Source organism: Nymphalis io, chromosome 20 (assembly GCF_905147045.1).
Source record: "Nymphalis io chromosome 20, ilAglIoxx1.1, whole genome shotgun sequence".
In the NCBI taxonomy this organism is placed as follows: Eukaryota; Metazoa; Arthropoda; class Insecta; order Lepidoptera; family Nymphalidae; genus Nymphalis; species Nymphalis io.
Window position 1 is genome coordinate 782,651 of NC_065907.1, and position 23,030 is coordinate 805,680.

Below are 23,030 nucleotides of genomic sequence, written 5' to 3' on the forward strand. Positions count from 1 at the left end.
TAATCATTAGATTAACGAAATGATATACACATACATACTTGCCTATTTAAACAAAAAAATATGTCTTTTAAATATTGCTTAAAAACATATAAACACATTTTGAATTTGTTGAATATATTACGTTATATTAATATGAAATTTGAAATACTGCTTGGTTATACGTTCTATTAAAATATTATTAATTCAGGTAAGAAAAATCAAATTTCAATTAAGAGACAATTTCCCAAAGTGTCTTCAAGAACTAAGTGCTCGTTTTCCCATTGTAACTTATGGCTCAGTGATATCGAAGACTAAGTTAATAACAAAATATCGTAAAATAGAAGATGTAATTAAAGACGCCGTAGAGGGAAAAGGTTTTTTTATATTATTTTTTTAATTGTTGAGTAACATCCAGTAATTATAAATTATATATATATTTGTTTTATACTTCTTTATAATTACAGTACACTTAAATCCAAGCCATGCGTTACCAAGGGAGCTCCACAATTTTGTGAACTTATGTTTGATTGACCCTACATTTCCACAAATCGTAATTGAAATCGAAAAAATACTCCAAAACAAATAATATGATTAAAAGAATAAAACTATTTAAAATATATTGATTTTTGATTAACATATTTATAATTTGTTTATATATAAATTATTTACATTCTGAACTTAAATATATATTAATACACAAATTAAAATTAAGTAGACCTACTATGCGTCGTAATGCCAGCACGAGATTTTTCTGCTTCTTTTATTTTTATTCTAAGCTATATATCAATTAGGCAATAATTAAATACCATGTAATGGTTATAATATAACGTAAAAGATAGTTTTTATTTAGTTGATGCTAATGTATACGCACCTTATTCAATGCTGCCAGCATAAAAATATGGAATTATTCAAATTTTGAAATGTCAAGTTTGAATGAAGCCGTTATTTCGTTGTGCTTATTATTTTGAATTATGTTATGATTGAAAACAAAATAAACTTTGAGAATTTTTCTATTACTTATAAAATAATTATATTGAAACCAAATTAGGAAATAAGCTAAAATGATGTCAAATAGATATGCTACTGGGCAATCATCGGCTATTAGAAAATCAAGGTACGATAATTCATCAATTAATTAATACTATTACATAGGATCGATTTTTAACTTAAATGCTTATTAAAATTGCTAACTTTAAAGTAGTTTGTGAAACCTTAATTTAGATTATTTAAGGATAGAATTGGAATCCGTTTTATACAAAGTATTCTTAAAGTAGGTTGACTTTAGGCTGACCTTCGTACATGAGAGTCCGTCTAATGGTCTTATGAGTAGCTTACACAGTGCGCTGATAACAAATGCATGAGATGAATGCTAACGGTAATGATGATCTTTAACAGATTTTCTGTTGGTTTTAATTATTGTAGACTCGAAGGAAAACCGTCGTTACTACCAAAACCGCGACGTCCCGGCTCTACAGATAGGTTGTCGACGGAGGCTCGTCGGCCTTCAACGACGGGACATCGTTCAAGCAGCGCTGAGCCCGCTAGAGGAACTTTTGGTGCTCGCTTGAGTAGAGAGGCCTCTGCTACAAAGTTACAATTGAATGGGGTAATAAATTATATAAATAGAGCAGTTCTTACAAATTTGTTGGCTAATGATTATTATTGGTTTGCCATCAACTTTATAAAAAACCTTGGTAACTATAGATAATATTGGAAATTTGTACAATATGTATAGTCGTAATAAAAACTATATAACAATGATAAATAGGATTATAATATTTAAAATATTGTGGTTAAAAACATCTGTGTATAATATTAAATTATTTTTTTTCAGAGGTCTAGGTCTCAGACAGGGGAGTCAAGATATGGTCAGGCTACTACTACTCCTCTACGAACAACTCACTACTCTAGACCCACCACTACCCCAGTGGTATGAAGCATTAATTTGAATACTAGTATTGATTCAGTAGTTAAATTAGTTAGATATATGTATTTTTTTTTTATATAGAATAGGAAGGCGGATGAGCATATGGGCCACCTGATGGTAAGTGGTCACCAAACGCCCTTAGACATTGGCATTGTAAGAAATGTTAACCATCGCTTACATCACCAATGCGCCACCAACCTTGGGAACTAAGATGTTATGTCTTTTGTGCCTGTAATTACACTGGCTCACTCACCCTTCAAACCGGAACACAACAATACCAAGTACTGTTGTTTTGCGGTAGAATATCTGATGAGTGGGTGGTACCTACCCAGATGAGCTTGCACAAAGCTCTACCACCAGTGAGCAAGCATATATGTTGTATGGTATATAAATGTATATATGTATCTTTGTGTATGTATTGTTTACATTTATATATATGTACGTATAATGCACTCACCCTTTGGATCCTGCAAGCATCTTAATGCAGAGTTGTCTGGAAGAGATCACTACTTAAGTGATAAGACCTTTTTGCACGCATCATGTTGAGGTCTGCAATTTTATTTATATAGCATGGCTTTTCTTGAACCTTTGTTTCTCTCTTTCTTTTTTTTTACTTGTGTTTGTCTTTTCTTTTTTCCTTGTGAGTGTGCAACGAAGTCGTTTAATAATAATAATAAATCTATTTAAAAACTACAGTACAGTACTACAGAACAATTCAATGTTGTCTATTATTATTTTGTATGGCATATTACAGAGAACACCGTCGGAGGACCGCTCGAGTCGCAGCTGGCAGACGTCCCTGGAGCGGGCGCTGGCGTTCGTCACCATCAAGGACCAGCGGTGAGTAGAGGACGCGCGGGTGTGCGAGCGAGCGGGCGAGTGCGCGAGTGCTGAGCGGTGGCTGCGCAGGCCGCTGGCGAGCGCGGCGTGGCAGCGCGCGGAGTGCGCGCGCGTGTCGGAGGCGCTGTGCGCGCGCGGCGCGGGCGCGGGGCTGCTGCGGCCGCTCACCATCGCGCGCTTCGTGGACGTGGCGGGCGCGCTGCTGGCCGCCGTCTCGCGCGACGCCAAGCTCTCCTCCGACAACTACGTCACTAAGGTACCTGCCTAGACTCTACGTAATTGGAGAGTTGTACTCGGTTTTAAATTAATAAATATTATTTTTTCTATGAAATCATTACTTGGAAATAGTCACCTAACAAAATTAGCTAAAACATACGGTTATTGTTTTAAATTGTGAAATTAATAATTCTAATTAAATTTCAAATATATGAATAAGTGAAATATTTGCAAGATATATATATATATGGTTTAATCAAATAAGACTGTGAACGGATGTAAATAAGGGCAAGTTTTTATTCTGGGGTAAGGAAACTGATATCATTACGATATTGCAGAAGAGTAGAGCTGTTGTAATGAACATTATAATGAGTAGTGTGTTCGCAGCTGCCGCACCTGTCCAAGCGCCTGCTGTACCCGGGCGCCGTGTCCAAGTCGTGGCTGCGCACCGTCAACACGCTGCACGCCTTCCCGCACGCGCTGGCGCTCATCGCATACCTGCTCGACCTCGTCGCGCACATCGTGAGCACACTGGCAGCACTTACTGGCACCCCGTGTTATGAGTGACAAGCATTGTAGCATTAGGGCTATGGATTATTTATATATCAGAAGCAGATGTTAAAATTAGTTAACTAGATCAACATTAGACCTATATACTTGCAAGTGTAATATGATATCTAGAGGCTGGCTCATAAGGTCGCCGATCCCGAGTCCTGCTTTCCAATCTCAAATTAGAAGCTATTTAGTTTCCTGTCAAGAAATTCGCAGTCATGAGTTTTATGTGTGAAACTTTAACTGAGACAAAGTAAAAAATAATAATAATAATGAAATAAGTTAACAAATAACTGAACAGTAAAAAAAATATATAATTTCTACAATATTATTGTGTAAAAAACACAGTAACACTGGACATTGATTGTGATGGGCTCTCATCGTTCATGAAAAAATGTGATGTTTCTTTTAGTTTAAACTGTTTAGTTTAATTTGTTTAAAAATTTAATTAGTTACTACTTTTTGTTTGTGTTCTTTATTTAATTATTTCTATTTTATTTTTAATTTGTATATTTTGTAATTGTGTTTGGGAATGATGTGTTCTCCTGTAATCGGTTGTGCATAGTTAGTTTTGAAGGTGTGTTATAATAATAATATTAATGTCCTCCAGACCGATTTCGGCCACGGCGGCCAATCTCAAGAGAGATTAGCCAACTACGCAGGAGATATTATAGCGCACAAGTGTGTGCGCAAACACAGGTGCACTCTCTGTTCCCTAACTCTCATAATCCGATGGGACGGCAATCCGACACGACCGGAAAGAGTTCAGGCGCAGGACCAACGGCTTTACGTGCTTTCCGAGGCACACACTACCAATTTCCAGACTCTGGGCTGCTACTAAGAATTTTCTGGCAGAAAAACCCATTAACTTTTTATTGGCCCTACCTGGGAATTGAAAGCAGGACCTCCGGTTCTGCGGCCTTATATCAAGCCACTAGACCACCGAGGCAGTCAAAAGGCAGGTGTGTTATATACATCTGTCGGAGATCTAAATAAATAAATAAATGTTATGAAATTGGTGCCTCAATAATGTCTTATGGAGCTGGTTTGCTTGTTAAAGTTTAAATAAGTTTGTATATAACTCGCATTTACAAGAAAGTCATAGATTGATGAGAAGTAAACCAAATGTTTTCCATTTTAACATTTATATATATATGTTTTTTACAGGAAATGCCAGTTCTAGATGAGTGGCTTTACGTCGGGAAGGACGAGCTGGCGTGTCTCCGACGCGACTACCTGTATAAGTGTTGGATCAGGTATGTGTTACTATGTAATAGCAATATGTACTTCTTTCTTGCTTATGTTAATTTATGGAACTTGGAACAATTTTTCATTTATTTAAAAAGTATATAATTTGATAGCAAAGCGTCATCCATCGATTGTCCGTAACATCCTTAGAATAATAATAGTTATAATATTTTTTATTATTTTTGCTATTGTGAGTAAAAATAATTAATAAAACATACTGTTAAATAGGTTTCAAGATCCCGGACATCAATTTGAAGATTTGAACGAGGATTACTTGGAAAATTTAAAAGTGCTTCTCGGAAACGATGAGGAGAAGATAGCGGAGCTGCAACAAGTTATCAAAAGTTGGTATTAATTTTATTAAAAATATGTCTTTAATTTAAATTTTCATTGGCAAATGGCAGCCGAAGAAGCAATCGCCAGAGAGCGTTTAGTATCTTGTGTTTAGGGCTTCGTCTCACTTATATGTAGCAATGATTAGTATCTATAGGTTACCTGAGAATTACCGCGCATCTACTCTATGGCGGACACCAGAAAATATCGCTGTGAAGTTGTAATATAACGTAATTATAAACTATAATACAACCAGTGAGCGGCGAGTGTAGCACTTCCCCTTGTCAGAGTACGAGACGTGCCTGGAGGACGAGGCCGAGAGGAGCGCGCGCGCCGACGAGCAGCGCCGGGCGGCGCGGCGCGACGCGCTGCTCGGCGCGCTGCGCTCCGCCCGCGTGGCGCGCCGCGAGCAGGCCGAGCGCGCGCACGAGCAGCGCGCGCTGCGCGGGCAGCACGCCGACGCCGCGCGCCACCTCGAGCTGGACGTGGAGCGCGCCGCCGCCGAGCTGGAGCGCGTGCGCGCCGAGCTGGACGCGCAGCCGCTGTCCGTGGCCGAGCGCGCGCGCCTGCTGGACGACGTGGACTACGCGGCGCGCGTGCACGACTCCAAGCGCGCGCTCGCCGACCAGATCGCCAAGGTACCCCGTCTACTGTCCCCGTCTACGGCTCCTGTCTAAAGCTGAACGTCACGGGATATCACTCATCGTGCTCATCTTCGATCCGATTTCAGATGGTGATGACCAAGGAGACCGAGCTGGCGCTGTGGCAAAAGAAAACGTTGGACAGCTGCGTGGAGTACAAGCAGGGACTCATACACCTCTCCGCGCACCTCCCCGCTCTGGCCGGGCTCGCCGTCGACGAGAAGTGAGTTGGGTTTTTCTTTCAAGAAATTATTAGCAGCCGAGGAATAAAAGTTGTCGGATTGACAATTCAATCCAGCGAGTGTGCCAGCAGCGCGTTATGTCTGCACATATAATATCTCGTAGGCAGTAGATTAATCTCGTTCTAGAATGGCCGTCGTTCATTATTTTCAAAAGTTAAATACTCAATTTTGGTTCTCTCTAAATCGATGGTATGTCGACAGGGAGCTGATGGGCGCGGAGTGCGCGGCGAGACTGTGCGAGGCGGTAGAGGCGCTGCGCGAGCAGGCCGCACGTCTGTCCGCAGCACGCGCCGACTGCGCACGCGCACGCTCCGCACTCGCACGCCGACGCGCGCTGCTGCTCGTGAGTTACCACATCTATACACCACAATATTATCTCAAAGAAATGATAAATTGATGACTGATGGAATATGTTTAGTTTAATGAGTATATTAATCCTTTTTTAAAAATACAGGAGGAGGCTCGCACAAAAATTGCAGAGATGAAATCGAATGTTCAACGGGAGCAACAATCGTTGGACGCAGAATTGAGCAAGGAGTCTTCCGAAGCCGCCGCCTGGACCGCCGAAGAATTGGAGGTGGCCGACAGGCTTGAGAAGCTGAGAGGGTGTCAAGAGGAGTATGCGAGAGTAGATAGTGAGCTGGAGTTCTGGGAAAAGCAGGACTTGGAGTAAGTAGGAAGGAAATTACCTCTGATGGTATTTTATATATTTATAAATATTTTTGCGAAAACATTTTGAATATTAAAAATAGTAACTAGATTTTTACAACTTAAAATGACGCCTCAAAATACTTTGCTGGCTCTCGAACATTAAGAAGTACATTGGGTAATAATAAAGTTTTATGGTTTATGTATTAATTTGTAACGGTCAGATGGCGCACGCGGCTGGCTGAATTGGAGCAATACATCGCGAATCAAAAGATTGAAAGCAAACGAATGCTAGAGAGCGCGCGCGAGCGACGTCTGCGGCTTGTGCTGGACAATCTCGCCTTGTGGAACGAGAAGCTGGGCCGCGACTGATGCAAATTTTGTTTATGATTAGATTCTATCACTGTTTATATTAGGGTTACATACTTTTTTATGAGTTGTGAATAAGTGTTGAACTGGACAGGAATAATTTTTATTTAATACTGAATTGAAATGAACTTTATTAATAGATAATTTGATGAAATTGATTTGTTTCTATTTTATCTAAAAAGTTAATTATGATGAGCTTACGCCTATTTTGTCAACGCGAAAAAAACATTTGACTATTGAGTTAATTAAAAAAAAAGATTTGTTTCAAACCTATGTAACAGTTATAAAATATAATTTAAGCTCGCCTTATATACTTAAATTGTATTTATACCTATAATTCATTCTAAAGCGAGCCGTAGTGTTAATACTTACGTTAGCTCTCGGTTGAGTCTACGTTTGTCATTACTCATTACAAATGCGTTTAGTTCATAAGACTTACATCAGCTAAGGTAATCTAAGTTTATTTAATATCTTAATGTGACACGTCTCATCGCCGAAACGAGCGACGTCGATTTGGGCGTTGCGATGTCGCATTGCGTGTTTATCGGTCGTGAACAAACAACACAAATCTGATCACAATAATAAGATGATCACCACGCCATTTGTTTTTTTCAGCTTCTAAAGCTGTTTTTGAAAATCTAATATGATCATGTGCTACTTTATTAAAGTACACATATGTATAAATCAAAATGATCGCCAGGTTTTAACTATTATATGCAGTTATTTCCAAACTAAAAAACACTGTTAATACTTTTACTGGCAAGCTCATTTACAGAATATCAGGAATCTAAATAAGACAAATTTTCTTGTAACAATTATATTTATTTCCCTGTAAGTTTATATACAAGTCCTAGTACTCCTACTACGAGTACCATGTAGTTGTAAAGATAGAAAATAAAATAAAATCGAGCACCAACTGTTTGTAGATTATTTTTAACTGGGCCGTGCAATCCATACCTTGAAATAGACGAGGAACTAAATATATTTTTTATTTAAGAAATTATTTTTATCTATATTTTCTGTAGGAATCATCTCACAATATTTTCATTAAATTTCATTTGTACACTATCTTCAATATCAGTGCAATAGGTCTTGAAGTCGCTCTGCGCCCACGCCTGGCCGGACTTGATCTTAGTGGTCGGGTCGATGGGTTTGGGCGGCGGTATAGCGGGCTTAAATGCCATCTGAGACGAGTCGTATTGATCCAGAATTTGCATGGGCGTCCTGAAATGATTACTATTTAAATTTCGTTCAAAGTAAATGTTAAAACAAGTAGTAGTAGTTGAGAGGGCTTCTACTTTCTTCTTACTTTGATAAGTATTTTTTAATTTATTATGGACAGATGGATCAAACGGGTCAACTAACGGTAAGTGGTCATTACCACTACTGGACATAGACTAGACTGACACTAAGAAATATTAACTTATCCTATACATCGGTTAGCGTTTTCAACCATCTAGAAATGCATGCCTACCTATTGTTGTTTAGTGGTAGAATAAACAAATGGGTGGTAGATATCCAGGCAAGCTTGTAGATTAGCAGTAGTACCATCGATTGCTTATCATCTATCAGAGTAATAAGAGAGAGTAGGTCGCGTGCAGAGCACGAGGTACGCACATCGAGACGAGGTCGTGCGAGCGTCGCGTGAGCAGCGCAGTGGCGAGGTGTCGCACGTGCGGGTGGTAGTGCGCGCGCAGGGCGCAGGCGTCGTGCGCGGTGGCGGCGTGCGCGCCGCTGTGCTCCGGCGACGGCAGCAGCGGGTCGTAGCGCCCCGACCCTACCACCTCCTCCGTCTCGAACAGGGACCCCAGCGACTTATTTTGCTGTCGAACATCGTGTGTAATGCATTTATAAGTACAATGGAATGATAGACAACGCCCAGCCTAAATCTGTGCATTTAAAGATTAATCGTTTACAGGAGTTTCTTAAATAATAAGCGCAAAGTAGTTCAGTCAGTCAAATGTAATTTTTCGCTGCGAACATAATTTGTAAATTTATACTGGAGAAAAAATTGATGGTTTGTAGGGCATCGAGGAAGCACCTGCAGCAGGCTGTGCAGCAGCGCGAGCGCGGCCAGCGCGGCGTGGTGCGGCAGCTGCAGCGCGGCGCCCAGCAGGCGCTTGGCGAGCGCGTGCAGCACGGCGCCCGGCACGCTGCGCGCGCGCGCCGCCAGCGCCGACAGCGCCTGCAGCACGCAGCGCGCGCTGCCGCTCGTGCCGCCTGCGGACAGCTCACGTGTTTACGTGCTCGGTGTATGTACGCGACCCCGCAGTCGGGGCGGGGAGAGCGGGGGCGTACCGGCGTGCACGGAGAGCATGTTGTGGTAGAGATGCGCGTGAAAGTGCGCGGGGTCCACGTTGAGCGCGTCTCCGGCGCCGGACAGGATGCTGAGCACGGTGTTCACGCACAGCAGCTTTTCGTGCGCCCCCACCCGCTCGTCGCGCAGCATACGGGACAGGATGGCCACCAGGTCCGAGTAGTACTCCAGGTTGATCACGTGTGTGAACCTGGAGTTTATACGACGAATGTTACCGATGAACTTATTTCATAATGTTACACCGACTTTATCATTGAAATAAGTTAAACGCTTACAAAATAAAATGTCTGCGGTGGGTTTTTATAAAATAAGTAGTTCCGGCGTGTGCGTTGTTTCTGGGAATCGGGTACAAATGGATAGAGATCATGTGAGTGAGATTATGTGCTCACAGACACACGAGGGTGAACCTTACTTAATAACTTTTTTTTGGCTCGACCCAAAGTTAGAACCCAACCACTCGAGCAAGCCGGCAGCTGAACGAACTGAACCGAGTATAGACCGAATACAAAGAGGGTCGCACCTCGCGAGGCCGGTGAGCGCGGCGGCCAGCAGCCCCGCGCGCGGCGCCGACTTGAGCAGGCGGAAGTAGATGTGGAAGAGCGTGCGCGTGACGTCCGTGAGCAGCGCCCTGCGCGCCGCCGCGCTCTCCTGCGCGCGCGTCTCCAGCAGCTCGCGCTCCACCTCCTTCAACTTCTTCGCGCGCTGGAACAGACACGAAATATTGATGACATGTTATTTCTTTTTTATCAAATAGATAATGTTACAGAATCATTAACGTATCTGTTATTAAAAAAATATGACATTTTAAACATTGCACAAAAATAATAATGTTTCACTCCAGCCCCTAGCGTCACTTATGTATCTTTGGTGAATAAAAAAAGCTACTTGGTTCAGTGTATCCTTTTGAGCGAGTAAATTCGAATACTTAACAATGTGAAACACTCCGACAACACCGTTTACAGAACGATTAACAAGCAAATATCTTATATTTTTTACCTTTTTCTCTTTTTTAGATAAGTTAATGATTCGTTTCTTATGTTTCTCCTCCTGTCGCTTCTTGTTCTGCAGGTCAGCTTCCTTGTCGAGGTCCACGTCTTTGATTTTCAGCGTGAGGAGGCAGTCGAGCGCAGAGGGATGGATGCGGTCCCCGCGACGTTTCACCAGCTGGTTGATGAGACGCACTATCTGTGGATAAAAATTAAATTTTTATGAAAAACGCACACATTAGATTCTCATGTTTACTCATTACTCTAATTTTACTTTTAATTCATTTTAAATACAATATAAACTAACATGTTGTAACGTTGCGTATTAACCGAATGAAAAATTTCTCAAACGTTATAGTGTAGATCAGTGTTTCCCAACGTGGGGTCCACGCCCCACAGAGGGGCAATTTGATAGTTAAAGGGGGCAATTTAAAAATGGACTCGACACGACTTTAACCCTTTCGTTAATTATTTACAATGATTTACTGATAAAAAAAAAGAAATCGACTCGATATAACACAACTTGGAGACTTGATATTAAAGCTAAGTAAATTGGAACTTAATATAAAATCTCTGTGCAGCAAGGATTAAGCACAGGGATCGCACTAAATGAATATAGAAAAATCAATATTAAAATTTTGAATTTCAGTTTTTCATTATATGTTTCGAATTTTACTTACGGTGTTTCGATAACAATTACATAGTGATTTCTTCCTAAAACTTATTATTTGTATTTCTTAAGGGAACGAAACAATTTTTAAAGGTTAAAAATTATGTATGGGGGGCATAAAAATTTTTGAAATGTTAAGGTGGGGCATGGCCTAACAAAAGGTTGGATAACACTGGTGTGGTGACAGATGGTGGCGGTGAGACAGAGGACTCACGGTGAGCGTGATCTCGCCGCGCTGGTCGTCCGCGAAGACGGCGGCGGCGCAGGCGGCCACGAGCGCCCGCACGCGCGCGTCGGCGGCGCCCAGCAGCGGCACCGCGCTCTGCGCGATGTTGGCGGCGTAGTTGAAGTAGGGCCGCGCCGCCAGCACGCCGCACAGGCAGCGCACGCTCACCAGCGCCAGCGACTCCGCCGACGACTCCGCCTTGCTGGAACCGATTACCGACGCCACTTAGTACCGTTCACCTCCGCGCACTGCTGTCACATTTTTTTATAACATATTTACAGTATTACAGCCGAGATGGCCCAGTGGTTAGAACGCGTGAATCTTAAGCGATGATCGTGGGTTCAAGCCCGGGCAAGCACCACTGAATTTTCATGTGCTTAATTTGTGTTTATAATTCATCTCGTGCTTGACGGTGAAGGAAAATATCGTGAGGAAACCTGCACGTGTCTAATTTCATTGAAATTATGCCACATGTGTATTCTACCAACCCGCATTGGAGCAGCGTGGTGGAATAATCTCCAACCCTTCTCCTCAAAAGTGAGAGGAGGCCTTAGCCCAGCAGTGGGACATTAACAGGCTGTTACTGTTACAGTATACTGCTTATTTTGTTTTTTTTTAGCATTTTTTGTAAATAAATAAATGAATCATATCACAGTCATTAATCCATACTAAAGTTTAAATTTGCGTTGTAGCGCTAATCAAAGTCAAATGAACTAATCTGATTCGCCATTGGTCAGTTGCGGACATGACGCGACGCGCGACCAATGAGCTTTCAGATCAGCGAATCAGATGTTTTAATTGAATATGTATAAACAATAATAAATCGAGCAACTGACCGGTTATCGCCTTTCTTGCGCCTGAACACGTTAGACGCTTTCTCCAACCTCTGCAGATATCTCTTGTAGAATTCCAAAAGTTCCTTTTCGTATTTGTACAATGTTAGTGTGTCCTTTTTTACTGGAAGTAGAGAAAATACATTTTTTAGGTATTTAAATTTTGTTTTGTCTTATTCTTTCAAATGTCAAATTATTGATGATAAACAGAGACAATCGGATGCTGTACATCACGAGTATGAATCGGTGATGCATTGTGTGATAAAGTTTTTAAATATATTTATATAGTTACATTTGTCAACATATAATTTTTAAAGATCATTTGAAAAATTTATTAATGTGTTTAAAATTATCGATATAAAGCATATTAAGGTCCTCCAGACCGATTTCGGCCAGGGCGGCCAATCTCAAGAGAGGTTAGCCAACTGCGCAGCAGATATTATAGTGCACAAGTGTGTGCGCAAACACAGGTGCATTTTCTATTCCCTAACTCTCATAATCCGATTGGGACGGCAATCCGACACGACCGGAAAGAGTTCAGGCGCAGAACCAACGGCTTTACGTTCTTTCCGAGGCACGGGAGTGTACACATTTCCAAACTCAGGGACGTTACCGAGAATTTTCTGACTGAAAAACCCAATAACTTTTTTATCGGCCTGGGAGTTGAACCCAGGACCTCCGGGTCTGCGGCCTTACATCAAGCCACTAGACCAATGAGGCAGTCATAAACCATATTATACTGTGAAAGATTAAATAATTCATAGAAGAGCTTTGTGTTAGTATTCCTTGATTATCATTGCGAATACATTGTAATGCAAATGAGTGACTACTAAGTTCCTGGCTGGTTCTTCTTGAAACTACGTAAAGAACCGGTGATAACTTAATATTAAATATAAGCAAGGCTTTTATGAGCTATAATTAAATAAAGTATATTTTAATTACTTACTGCCCTACCTATAAACGTTGTGACTGTTTAGTTAAACACTGATTTCTCTCTCTCTGATATCATTGATTTAACATACAAAAGAAGAAGACAGCATTATTTAACTAATCACCCGCTAAACACTGTTTATAAATAAGGTATTTATAAACATATATATAAATTTACTGGTGGTAGAGCTTTGTGCAAGCTCGTCTGGGTAGGTACCACCCACTCATCAGATATTCTAACGCAAAACAGCAGTACTTATTATTGTTGTGTTCCGGTTTGAAGGGTGAGTGAGCCAGTGTAATTACAGGAACAAGGGACATAAAATCTTAGTTCCCAAGGTTGGAGGCGCATTGGCTATGTAAGCGATGGTTGACATTTCTTACAATGCCAATGTCTAAGGGCGTTTGGTGACCACTTACCATCAGGTGGCCCATATGCTAGTCCGTCTTCCTATTTTATAAAAAAAAGGTTGTTAGTTTTTTATTTACTAACATTTAACATCTGAGTAGTCCTGGTGTCGTATCTTGTAGTCGGGCAGGATGTCACAGAACACTTCTGCAGCGGATATTGTGGCCAGCTTACGTACTGAGATCAGATTCTGCGTACCATCTTTTAGTCGTTCATCCATCAGATATAAGATTGGAAACAGGTTTTTCAACTGGAATAATTAAAATTAACAATTATTATGAGATTTGCATTCATTTTCTTTTATTATATTATATCTTACGATCAGAGAACTGTCTGACCTTCTTCCAATGAATAAACATGGGACACAGTAGATGTGAACCATCGAACATGGTGGTTATTGAAAAAATTTAAAGGAAATGAAATAAATTTCTTTTTCATATTATTTTAATAAATGACCACAACCGGACTAAGAGATCCAAGACCCCTAGGCACTTTGAAATTTGAAGTCCCTAATTGAGAGGTTAGAGTGAAATTATGTAACTTTTGACTGCGGCCGGTAGGCTGCCATTGTATGTAGTAATTCCTTAAAAATGGGCCTTGCTAGTTTTTTTTTTTTTTTAAAGAATAAATTTGTTGTGATTGGTTACATGTCTATAAATAAGTTACCTTTTTCTCTGGACTTTCCAATAATGATGAGCAAAGAGCTCCTATTCTGAGCTTCTCATGGTTCAACCTGTCACGTCTTTGTGCCATCAGTTCTACTGTGGTGATGACATCTTTGTCTTCTGGCTTTCCTTCCTCTGTAGTTACTTCCATGCCAGAATCTGCCTCCTCTTCATCTGATTTTTCATCATTTTGCTGATCATTTTCTTGTTCTGTTTCTGATTCTATAAAATCATAATAATAAGTTACATGGTTTATATACTTGGTCATTCCAAATCTAGAAAGTATGATTTTATTATTTTATTTATATTTATAATAGGTAGTTTATTTATTTATCTATTTATCTTTGGGAAACAAACATTACAGTTACACAGAAATAATAAATATCAATAAAATAACACATAAACCAATCAATTTTCCATTAATATCTAATACAAATAAGAAGCAGAAAGTAAATAGAGACAAAAATGATTAGTCAGAACTTTAAATAATTATATACAAAATAATTTATAATTATAATACTTTCTGGCTTTAAAACACTATCCGTTCTTACATAGTTTATGATATTTAGCTTTAAACCATGAATACCATGTGCCTCACAGTGAATGCTTAATCAGACGTCATTATTAAAAGCAAATTTTTAAAAAAAGAGTATAATACCGTCGCATTCTTCCATCCTTTCCTCGATTCCTGTTTTAGTCTTTATAGGCAAAAGAGACCTCATTTTTTTGGTGGGTTGTTCAGCCAGTTCCTTCTCGTACTTGTCCTCCATATCTGTATCTGTATCACTCTCAGCACCACTATCACTATTTACGTTTCTGGTGGGTTTGGCTGGTTTTGGTAATTTCTCCTTGCCTCTTTTACGCTTTGATCCATGTCTGAATTAATTCCACACTTTAGTAAAGTAGAGTAACAGTTTGAGAATGGTGTGTATTATATATCATAAATACTATACTTACTTATCTTCCTTCTCTTCGTCAGGTATATTAGACAACAGCTGTGGCTGCTTTACTAGCCTAGAAGTTATGTACTGTTGTTCCTCCTCGTCCAACATATCGGCCCATTCGTTGCTGGATGATTCGCTTTCACTGCTATATTCCAGCTGATTTTGTGTCGGTTGTTTCTGTTTCTGTACCTTTGCTTTGTGTCTTTGCAGTTTTAATTTACCCTGCTTCTTCATTTTATTTGTAGTTTGATTGTTTCTTTTGACTTTACTAATCTTTGCTTTACCTTTTTTCTGAAATATTTAAAAGTTTATATAACGAACCTGCATGTAAAAACAATTAAAGAGATTTAAAATACGTACCGCCATTATTGTATATTTCACTTTACTATTACAAATAAACTAAAAATCTTTAATATAATGAAAAAAAATATAAAATATCAACGTGAGTTCTCTTGACACTGTCGATAAATTTTTGACAACTATTGAAAGCATGCGTTTATGACAGTTGCTAGTAACGCTTCGATCTTCAACAAGCTATAAAGTAAAATGTTGATTTTAGTATTTAGTATTAGTATTATTTAAATTTTATATGTTTAAAATAAATTTACACATAGTTTTATTTCTTAGTTAATAAATGTATTTGTTTCATAAGATAATCATAAAGGAACTAATAGTTTTCGTTTGTAAAATGTTGACAGTCAGTGATATACTGCGTGAAAAGAAAAAAACAAGTTTTGTTGTGCCTATAAGCCGTTTTTGAACGTACTCAAACTTTCTAAACGTCAAGTCTGTTATAAAGACCTCGAAACTTTCTTGAGCTTTGAAATTCTTGTTTTTCTAGTTTACTTACTTTGAATAATCGATTGGCACGCCTATCTCAATAATTTGATATCAGTTTTATTGACGAGACGTACAAAAAATAGACTTTTGTAATGTGATTCCAAGTTTATAATCAGTGAAAAGTTTTCGCGATGGTGCCTCAACAGCAAAGACGGAGACGCCGTAGAGCAGCTTTATCACGGACTACGGAGCGGCGTGTGGTAGTTGTGAGAGGTCCTGGAGGTTTTGGATTTACCATAGCGGGGCAGCGACCCTGTGTAGTGTCGGCTGTTGCTGCTGGCGGGCCAGCGGAAAGAGCGGGACTGCGAGCTGGCGATGCTTTACTGGCTGTTGACGGAGCGAGTGTAGCTAGAGCTCCACATGCTTCTGTAGCTCGACTTGTCGCAGCTGCTCCTGGGCCGATAGCACTGAGTGTGGCGCCAAGGGAATCACCGCCTACAGATACGGAAGACACAGAACCCGAAGAGCGAGCGAGAACAAGACGAAGATATCCTCCTCCGCGCCGCAGACCGCAACCGGCCATGCTACATCATCCAGGTAATAAAAAATACAAATATTATTATTCTTTATAGTCAGCTAAACTTTAAAACACAATATTCCTTATGCAATAAGATAATTTTCTAATCAAAAGTAATTTATTCAGTTCCATAATGTTATAAGCATATTACTATGAAGTAGACTCTTATAAGCACATTTGAATACCATAACTAAAAAAAAGGGAAGGAAATTCAGAAATTAGTTATATTAATCAATCATATATATTGTATAAAACTCGACTAATATTAACTTTGTTTATCATAGATATCATGTAGTACATATTTAATCATTAATACTTACTATACTGAAAAATGATTTAAATAACATGGATTGATTTGTTGATTCTATAGTAAATGTACAATTAATTCCCTTCGCCCTGAAGTAAAAGATGTAAAGTGAAGGACTGAAGAATATATCGGGTTTGTAAAGTGAAAGATGTGTTACAAGAAAGGCAAATATAACAAAACATCACCTGTGGTTAGCTGCACATACTCTATGTCCAAAGTTTTTTACTAACTACTACTTTCAAAAATGACAGTATATCTGGCCTCCAAAAAAATCGACCCACCTACATTTTTTGTAAAAAAGCTATCGTATGGTTTTAAACTAACACATATTTATATTTTTAAGATTGATAATGAAAAAATGCAATTGTAGGATTGTACAAAAACAGAAATAGTGCGCAAAAAATAGGTTTTTAGGTATATATGTGACAAAACACGAAAACACAAAATTTTACGCAATTTTATTTTTTTGATTACAAAACGATTATGCCGTTTGTTTTTAAATTTGGGTGCCTAAATCTTACTTCAATAGGGAGTGTTTCCTCCTCTTGACCTAATCACTGCCTGCATACGCCTATTAAGTGACCTGATTAGCTTTTTAATGTCTTCCTGTGGGGTCCGTTGCCATTCTTCAGTTAGGGCAGCTTCCAGTTGATTCAGGGTTTCTGGAATTGGATTTCGTGCTCGAACCGTACGTTTTAGCTGGTCCCAGAGGTGCTCTATCGGGTTTAAGTCCGGACTATTGACTGGCCACTGCATAAATGGAATTTCGACTTCCCTGAGATAGTCTTTAACAATTCTAGCGACGTGAGGTCGTGCGTTGTCGTGCATAAGTTGGAAATTATCCCCAATATATCCAGCGTAAGGCATCACATAAGGCTCCAGAATGTCCGTTATGTAAGTTTCAGCATTAACAGCACGATTACGGAAAAAAACCAGCTCTTTGCGTCCCGTCAAAGAAATACCTCCCCAAAACATTGTAGAGCCTCCACCAAATCGGACTGTTTCTCGAATGCAACACTGAGAGTAGCGTTCTCCTGGCCTTGACGCATGACGATACGTCGTCCATCAGAGCCTACTAGAGACATTCGGCTTTCATCACTGAACAATACTGTCTCCCATTGGTCCAGTGTCCAATCGACGTGCTGCCTAGCAAATTGTAGTCTTGCTTGTCGATGGGATGCTGTGAGTTTTGGTCCTGTTGCTGGCTTGTGAGGGGTTAAGTTTTGCTCTCGAAGTCTTCTTCTTACAATATTTTCACTCACAGACACTCCACGACTTTCTCGGAGTCTACCTTGAACGTCAACAGCCGAAAGATGTCGGTTTCTTAAATACGTCAAACCAATAAAACGGTCATCGGTTGGGTTCGTGACACGCCCCCTGCCAGATCCTGGTCTCCGGCGATACTCCCCAGTCTCCAACTAGCGTTTATACACTCTTCGCACTGCTGAACGACTTAATTTTAGTGTTCTAGCCACATTTCGCTGACTTATTGTAAGTTTATTTATTTATCCCTGCAATGTGATGTTTTTACTTAGTAGACTTTAGAAACTTTTTTCTCTTTATATTGAGATTTATTTTTGATTGATGAAATGTTTATTCTATTAAGTAGCAATTTCTTTACAATGATCATAAGAATAAATAGATGATATTTCACTCAAGTCTTGGTCAGTCAATAAAAATACTGCACTTATCTATAATAAACTTAATTTATCTCTCTGCTCGGGTGGGTAAGATCGGCAGCTTTATAAGTGGAGTCCTGGGTTCAAAGTCCAGATTGGGTCATTAAGCTGTTTCACTGCTGTGTCACTGACCCTAGTGTAGGAACCACATAATGCACTTAAAAATTACATGTTTGCTAGCACCAAAACCATGGTTTTTATTGCATTTGTAATTGCACCTTTTTTGTTTTGTTGTTAATGTTACTTAAATTATTATATATTTTTTTATTTTGTTAATAAGTTTTATATGTTTCTGATGTGCAATTACACATCAGAAACATAATACACATCAGAACACATTACAAAATGTCAGTGTCGATTTGATATATCTAGGCCTATAAAGCACAGGCCTAGGGGACCCCCAGCCTAGGGGCCGAGCTACCCGAAACTAATTTAATTTTAGTCTAACCGCTTCGGTATGGGCCTGTAATGCCTAGGGGCCTTGGGTTCTAAGTTCGGTCTTGCATATTATGTTTGTACAAAATAAAAGCAAGTCCATAAAAAAACTAACAAATTTAAAAATTAAACACTTGAGTTTTAACACCAGTCAACCTAAGCTCAGCTACCACTGCCAACAATCAACACTTTTTATTGTTGTGATATCATTTGAAGAGTGAGTGAGCCAAATAATAAGGGAAATAAGATTTCAGATGGCATTAACCGTGAAAGAAATGGTTTATAAATTTAATGTGCACTTGTTTGAGCAGATGTCCGTAGGCTTGGATGAGTTTTATGTGCGGATTATTATAAAAGCAATAATTCACTTTACAGGTTGTCACGCAGCTCCAAGTACATCGAGTGTCAACGAAATCTTGCAAAATTTGAGTCGTGCACAGCTCACGCCGAGTCATATCGCTAGACTCGAATGTCGCGCTGTGGTCGGGTATTTAGGAACAATAGAAACACCACAGGCTTCTCCGAGCGCTGCTCCAGGTAACGTACGCACCGCTGTACGAAAATTAAGACAAGAAAGACGTACAGCTGCTCCCGTGTTACTCTCTGTTCTACCAAACGCATTGCTCCTCCGACGACCGAATGGCCAAGTTCTTGCTCAATATCAAAGAGAGAGAATCGTTTACGCAGGCTGTGGTTCAGATGCCGATAGACGGTTTTTTGGACTTGTCACAGCAGCCGAGATTACTGACTTAGAGGCGGAAGCATCGCATAGCTGCCACGTATTCGCAGTCGATCCCCGAATGGCCGAGCACGAAGCTCATTGCGTAAGAGCAAGGGAATTCCAAGTATCCTGCACCAGAGATCCAGTTGCAGAACGTTGTTTGGAATTTCCACCATCCGCGGAGTATGTTGTCGGTGTCATACGAGGTATGTACTCGCTGCCGCCAGACGATTGTGCTAGTCCTACAATACAGCAGATATCAAAATTAGCCGTAAAAGGAGATAGTCCAGCTTTGGGAAATTTTTCGAGATGTAATCGACCAGTTATTAGAGGTGTGCGAGATCGAAGACCGAGAGACGAGGCTCGAATAGAACCGCCGGAGTTCGTAGCTAATTCTCCGCAGCCAAGCAACCACAGTGAAGTAACAACAACATCGAGCAATAGCGACTCTGGTATCGGCTTTCATAACGATTGTCGTAACATAGCGGATAGAATATTAGTCGTCGATTTCGCCGGACAACAACCGGCACCGAATCGTTTCCGTCAAGAAATGCCGCGAAGACCTCTAGGCTTAGTGGGCTGCAGTAGCTTCGAAGCGGATGGCTCATTTCTCTCGAACACTACACCTGTTGTCGACGGATTCGGAGGGCAGGGTAGACCTTTGAATTTAGATGATGTCATTCTGAACGCGAATGATTTGCCGCGTCAAGTGAACAGTAGGAATGATGAAGATACGTACAACTACAACAACGTATACGGCAACGTACCATCCAGCTCGAGGAGTTTCAACGGAGCTGTGTACGATCAGGTGTACACGGAGACCGAGGGTCACTATGAATTCATTCCGTCGCAGCTGGAAATGGATGAGATAGATCGCGTTGCGGAGGCTTTTAATTCCGTTGAAATATACGAAGAAAGGCATCACCAAGTTGATTACCAGTCAACTGAGTCGGTGGAGAACGTCACGGTTATCTCCGGGACGAGTAAGGCGAGTGTTGATTCTGTATCTATTTACTCATCTCGGAGTCATGAAGATACGAGACCGGCACGGAAAAAACATTTGCAAGCATCCCTGGATGATATGTTAGTGTGCGGGCTCAGAGATCCTCCGCCTATAGATAAAGACGATGGCAAGTTTGTCCATCCAGCAAGTGTCAAATGCAAGGTAATTATTTTAACTATTTATAAATTATTTCATTACGTATTCGATAGCGATAATGTTAACTGCTATTAATATGAAATAAAAACAGCGCCGTCTATTGACAATAATCGGAATTCCACACAAATCGAAGTTAACGTGAAAGCTATTCAAGAAGTAAAAAAAAACTATCTGTAATCGTTATTATTATGTAGTTTCATATTAATATATTTACTTTTTTTATATAATAACCACTTGGACGGTCAGGGGGGCTACCTGATGGTAAGTGGTCACCATCTTCCATAGATATTAGCGATGTAAGCAATATTAAGCATTCCTTATATCGCCAATGCGTCACCACGCTCGGGGACTAAGAGGAAATATGTCCTTTGTGTCTGTAGTTACACTGGCCCATTCTAAATCATCAGTGTGTGATGAGTGGTCGGTACCTACCCAGACAGGTTCGCACAAAGCCCTACCAACCCACCAAGTGCAACGGTACTAATGTGAAGTACCATTAGTATTTAGCGATAATTTTTTTATGTTAGTCCCGTTGATAAAGAGATACCGAAGAAAAGTTCTTAATATTTTATACTTTTTTTTTAAATGCTCTCGTTTTACATTTACAGATACGAAAATCGAAACCACTGAACATTCTCAGTAAGACCCGGCACATCCTCACGGGCAAGGCGGACAGGCAGAGGGAGAGGGAGCGCGAGCGGAAGTCGCTGAGTGCGAGCGCGGGGGACGTGTCGGGCGCGGGGGGCGCGGGGGGCGCGGGCGGCGCGGGCGGCGCGCGGGGGGACGCGGACGGGCTGCCCGCCGCCGCCAGCGAGCCCGACCTCAGGGGGACGCAGGTCAGTCGTAGTCCGGACACTTACACGATATGCAATAGAAGATTAGTATACTTTTTGGGATCAGCTTGATTCAAGGTCTTTGTTTCGAGTAGCTAGATACCCAGGTTGTGTAAGAATGGCGGCCCTTCAAAATATAAATGCATTTTGTGCTTAAAAATTTAATATTTAAAAAATTGAAACAAGAAAAGGTCAAATACTCAAGCTCAAATATTCACTTTTATTCACCGAATATGAATTTGCAGGGCTGAGTTTTGAAACGTTAGGCCCGTTGTCGCCCGATACATAAAAAAATAAAAATATAAAAGATCTCTCAAAGGAGTCCACGCTTCTGTTGACCCAGGAGTAGGCGCATATTTAGCTCAAAGGCTGAGTCTAGCGGTGCTGAGAGGCAATAGTGCCAGCGTCTTGGGTACAATGCCACGGGACAATATTTTAGAGTGGTTTATATATATATATATATATATATATATATATATATATATATAAATATAAAGTATATTATATATATATATATATATATATATATATATATATATATTATAATAACTAATAATCTATCAACTGATATAGCTTACACGTAATGTTGAACTAACGGACATGATATTCATTATTGTTTATATATTATTATATTATATATCAATTAAAAATGTTAAAACAGCTTTAATAAATTGATAATTTAAAAAAAAAATCGAATGCGAGTGCTCTTAGCCGTCGACTAATGTAACTAATGGCTATAGGAATGGGACTGGCTTATAAAGAATTTATACATAAGATGTTCATAAAATACAGTTATAAAAAACACCGCGATACTAAATTAATACGTAAACAAAACGAAATAAAACATTATTCTATAATCAACGTGAACTAGAAAACTATATCAAAATAAAGTCATTATTGATAAATAATATTTATCAATGGATATACAATATCGATATTAATTTATTACGATATGATAAATAAACGTCTTACATATTTTCATTGCGGTGTTGTAAATTCATTCAAATAACTTACGTATGAAAAGTAAATGACCATTCATTCATGTATGTTCAAATGATTTGAACAAAAATGTAAACAGAGATGACATCGAGTATACTTGTACTTATTGTGACAGATAAATAATATTATTATATATGAGGCGCCAATAGCGCAACGGCTTAATGGCAGTCAAGGTTCGATCTTGATCCCTTTTTTTTTAACGCTAGAAAAACGCATTACGCGTTTGACCCACGGGAACAGTGGGGGGGTATGTGGGACTCGCCGGTGTCCAAGGCGCCGAGTGCGCCCCGAACATCGGAATACCCACTAAAAAACCGGTACCCTTTCCGACTTAACGAGGAGCGCCACGGGATCGCTTTCGCATGCTACCGTGGCGCTCTGACGGCCGGCACGCCTATGCGGGCCTCCATTCTCTAGGGAGAGTTCCCAGGGTACTGTGAACCCCCCCTAGTCCCGGCGGGTCTATTGTGGCGGGGGTAGAAGGTGCGCATAGCGGCATCTTCTTCCCGCGCCCGCTCCGCAGCCTCCTTCTTTCGATCTTGATCCCTAGGGCTATTAGTCCTAT

The 23,030-nt window shown here is 40.1% G+C and overlaps 3 protein-coding genes across 6 annotated transcripts in view; 2 read left to right on the forward strand and 1 right to left on the reverse strand.

Annotated features, from left to right (window-relative positions):
• The first annotated feature begins 929 nt into the window (after positions 1–929).
• LOC126776484 (caldesmon) lies at positions 930–7,112 on the forward strand. Its single transcript, XM_050499048.1, has 13 exons — positions 930–1,093; positions 1,402–1,585; positions 1,814–1,909; positions 2,661–2,746; positions 2,816–3,002; positions 3,350–3,484; positions 4,682–4,770; positions 4,991–5,106; positions 5,384–5,733; positions 5,826–5,959; positions 6,180–6,321; positions 6,433–6,647; positions 6,851–7,112. Exons 1-13 carry the CDS (start codon positions 1,041–1,043, stop codon positions 6,996–6,998), a joined length of 1,935 nt encoding a protein of 644 aa, XP_050355005.1. The 5' UTR covers positions 930–1,040; the 3' UTR covers positions 6,999–7,112.
• A 690-nt stretch (positions 7,113–7,802) lies between these two features.
• Positions 7,803–15,444, reverse strand: LOC126776479 (nucleolar complex protein 3 homolog). Its single transcript, XM_050499027.1, has 13 exons — positions 15,336–15,444; positions 14,989–15,266; positions 14,690–14,907; positions 14,033–14,253; positions 13,451–13,616; positions 12,031–12,151; positions 11,183–11,396; positions 10,309–10,497; positions 9,833–10,014; positions 9,294–9,502; positions 9,037–9,215; positions 8,613–8,818; positions 7,803–8,219 (listed from the first exon to the last, which is right to left on the reverse strand). Exons 1-13 carry the CDS (start codon positions 15,339–15,341, stop codon positions 8,024–8,026), a joined length of 2,385 nt encoding a protein of 794 aa, XP_050354984.1. The 5' UTR covers positions 15,342–15,444; the 3' UTR covers positions 7,803–8,023.
• A 327-nt stretch (positions 15,445–15,771) lies between these two features.
• LOC126776472 (regulator of G-protein signaling loco) overlaps positions 15,772–23,030 on the forward strand; it is an 89,087-nt gene continuing 81,828 nt past the window's right edge. For all 4 annotated transcript variants that reach the window (XM_050499006.1, XM_050499008.1, XM_050499009.1 and 1 more), the window contains exons 1-3: positions 15,772–16,352; positions 19,129–20,639; positions 21,242–21,469. In XM_050499006.1, coding sequence (XP_050354963.1) covers positions 15,947–16,352; positions 19,129–20,639; positions 21,242–21,469 — 2,145 coding nt within the window. In that variant the 5' untranslated portion in view covers positions 15,772–15,946. The remainder of the gene's footprint in view (positions 16,353–19,128; positions 20,640–21,241; positions 21,470–23,030) is intronic.

Coding starts and splice junctions, on each gene's coding strand:
- LOC126776484 (XM_050499048.1), top strand. CDS start 1,041: ATGATGTCAAATAGATATGCTACTGGGCAATCATCGGCTATTAGAAAA. Junction 1,586..1,813: donor CAAAGTTACAATTGAATGGG/GTAATAAATTAT, acceptor ATTTTTTTTCAG/AGGTCTAGGTCTCAGACAGG. Junction 5,107..5,383: donor GCTGCAACAAGTTATCAAAA/GTTGGTATTAAT, acceptor TCCCCTTGTCAG/AGTACGAGACGTGCCTGGAG.
- LOC126776479 (XM_050499027.1), bottom strand. Junction 13,617..14,032: donor TGGAAAGTCCAGAGAAAAAG/GTAACTTATTTA, acceptor TAATTATTCCAG/TTGAAAAACCTGTTTCCAAT. Junction 10,498..11,182: donor GCGGCGAGATCACGCTCACC/GTGAGTCCTCTG, acceptor TTTTATCCACAG/ATAGTGCGTCTCATCAACCA.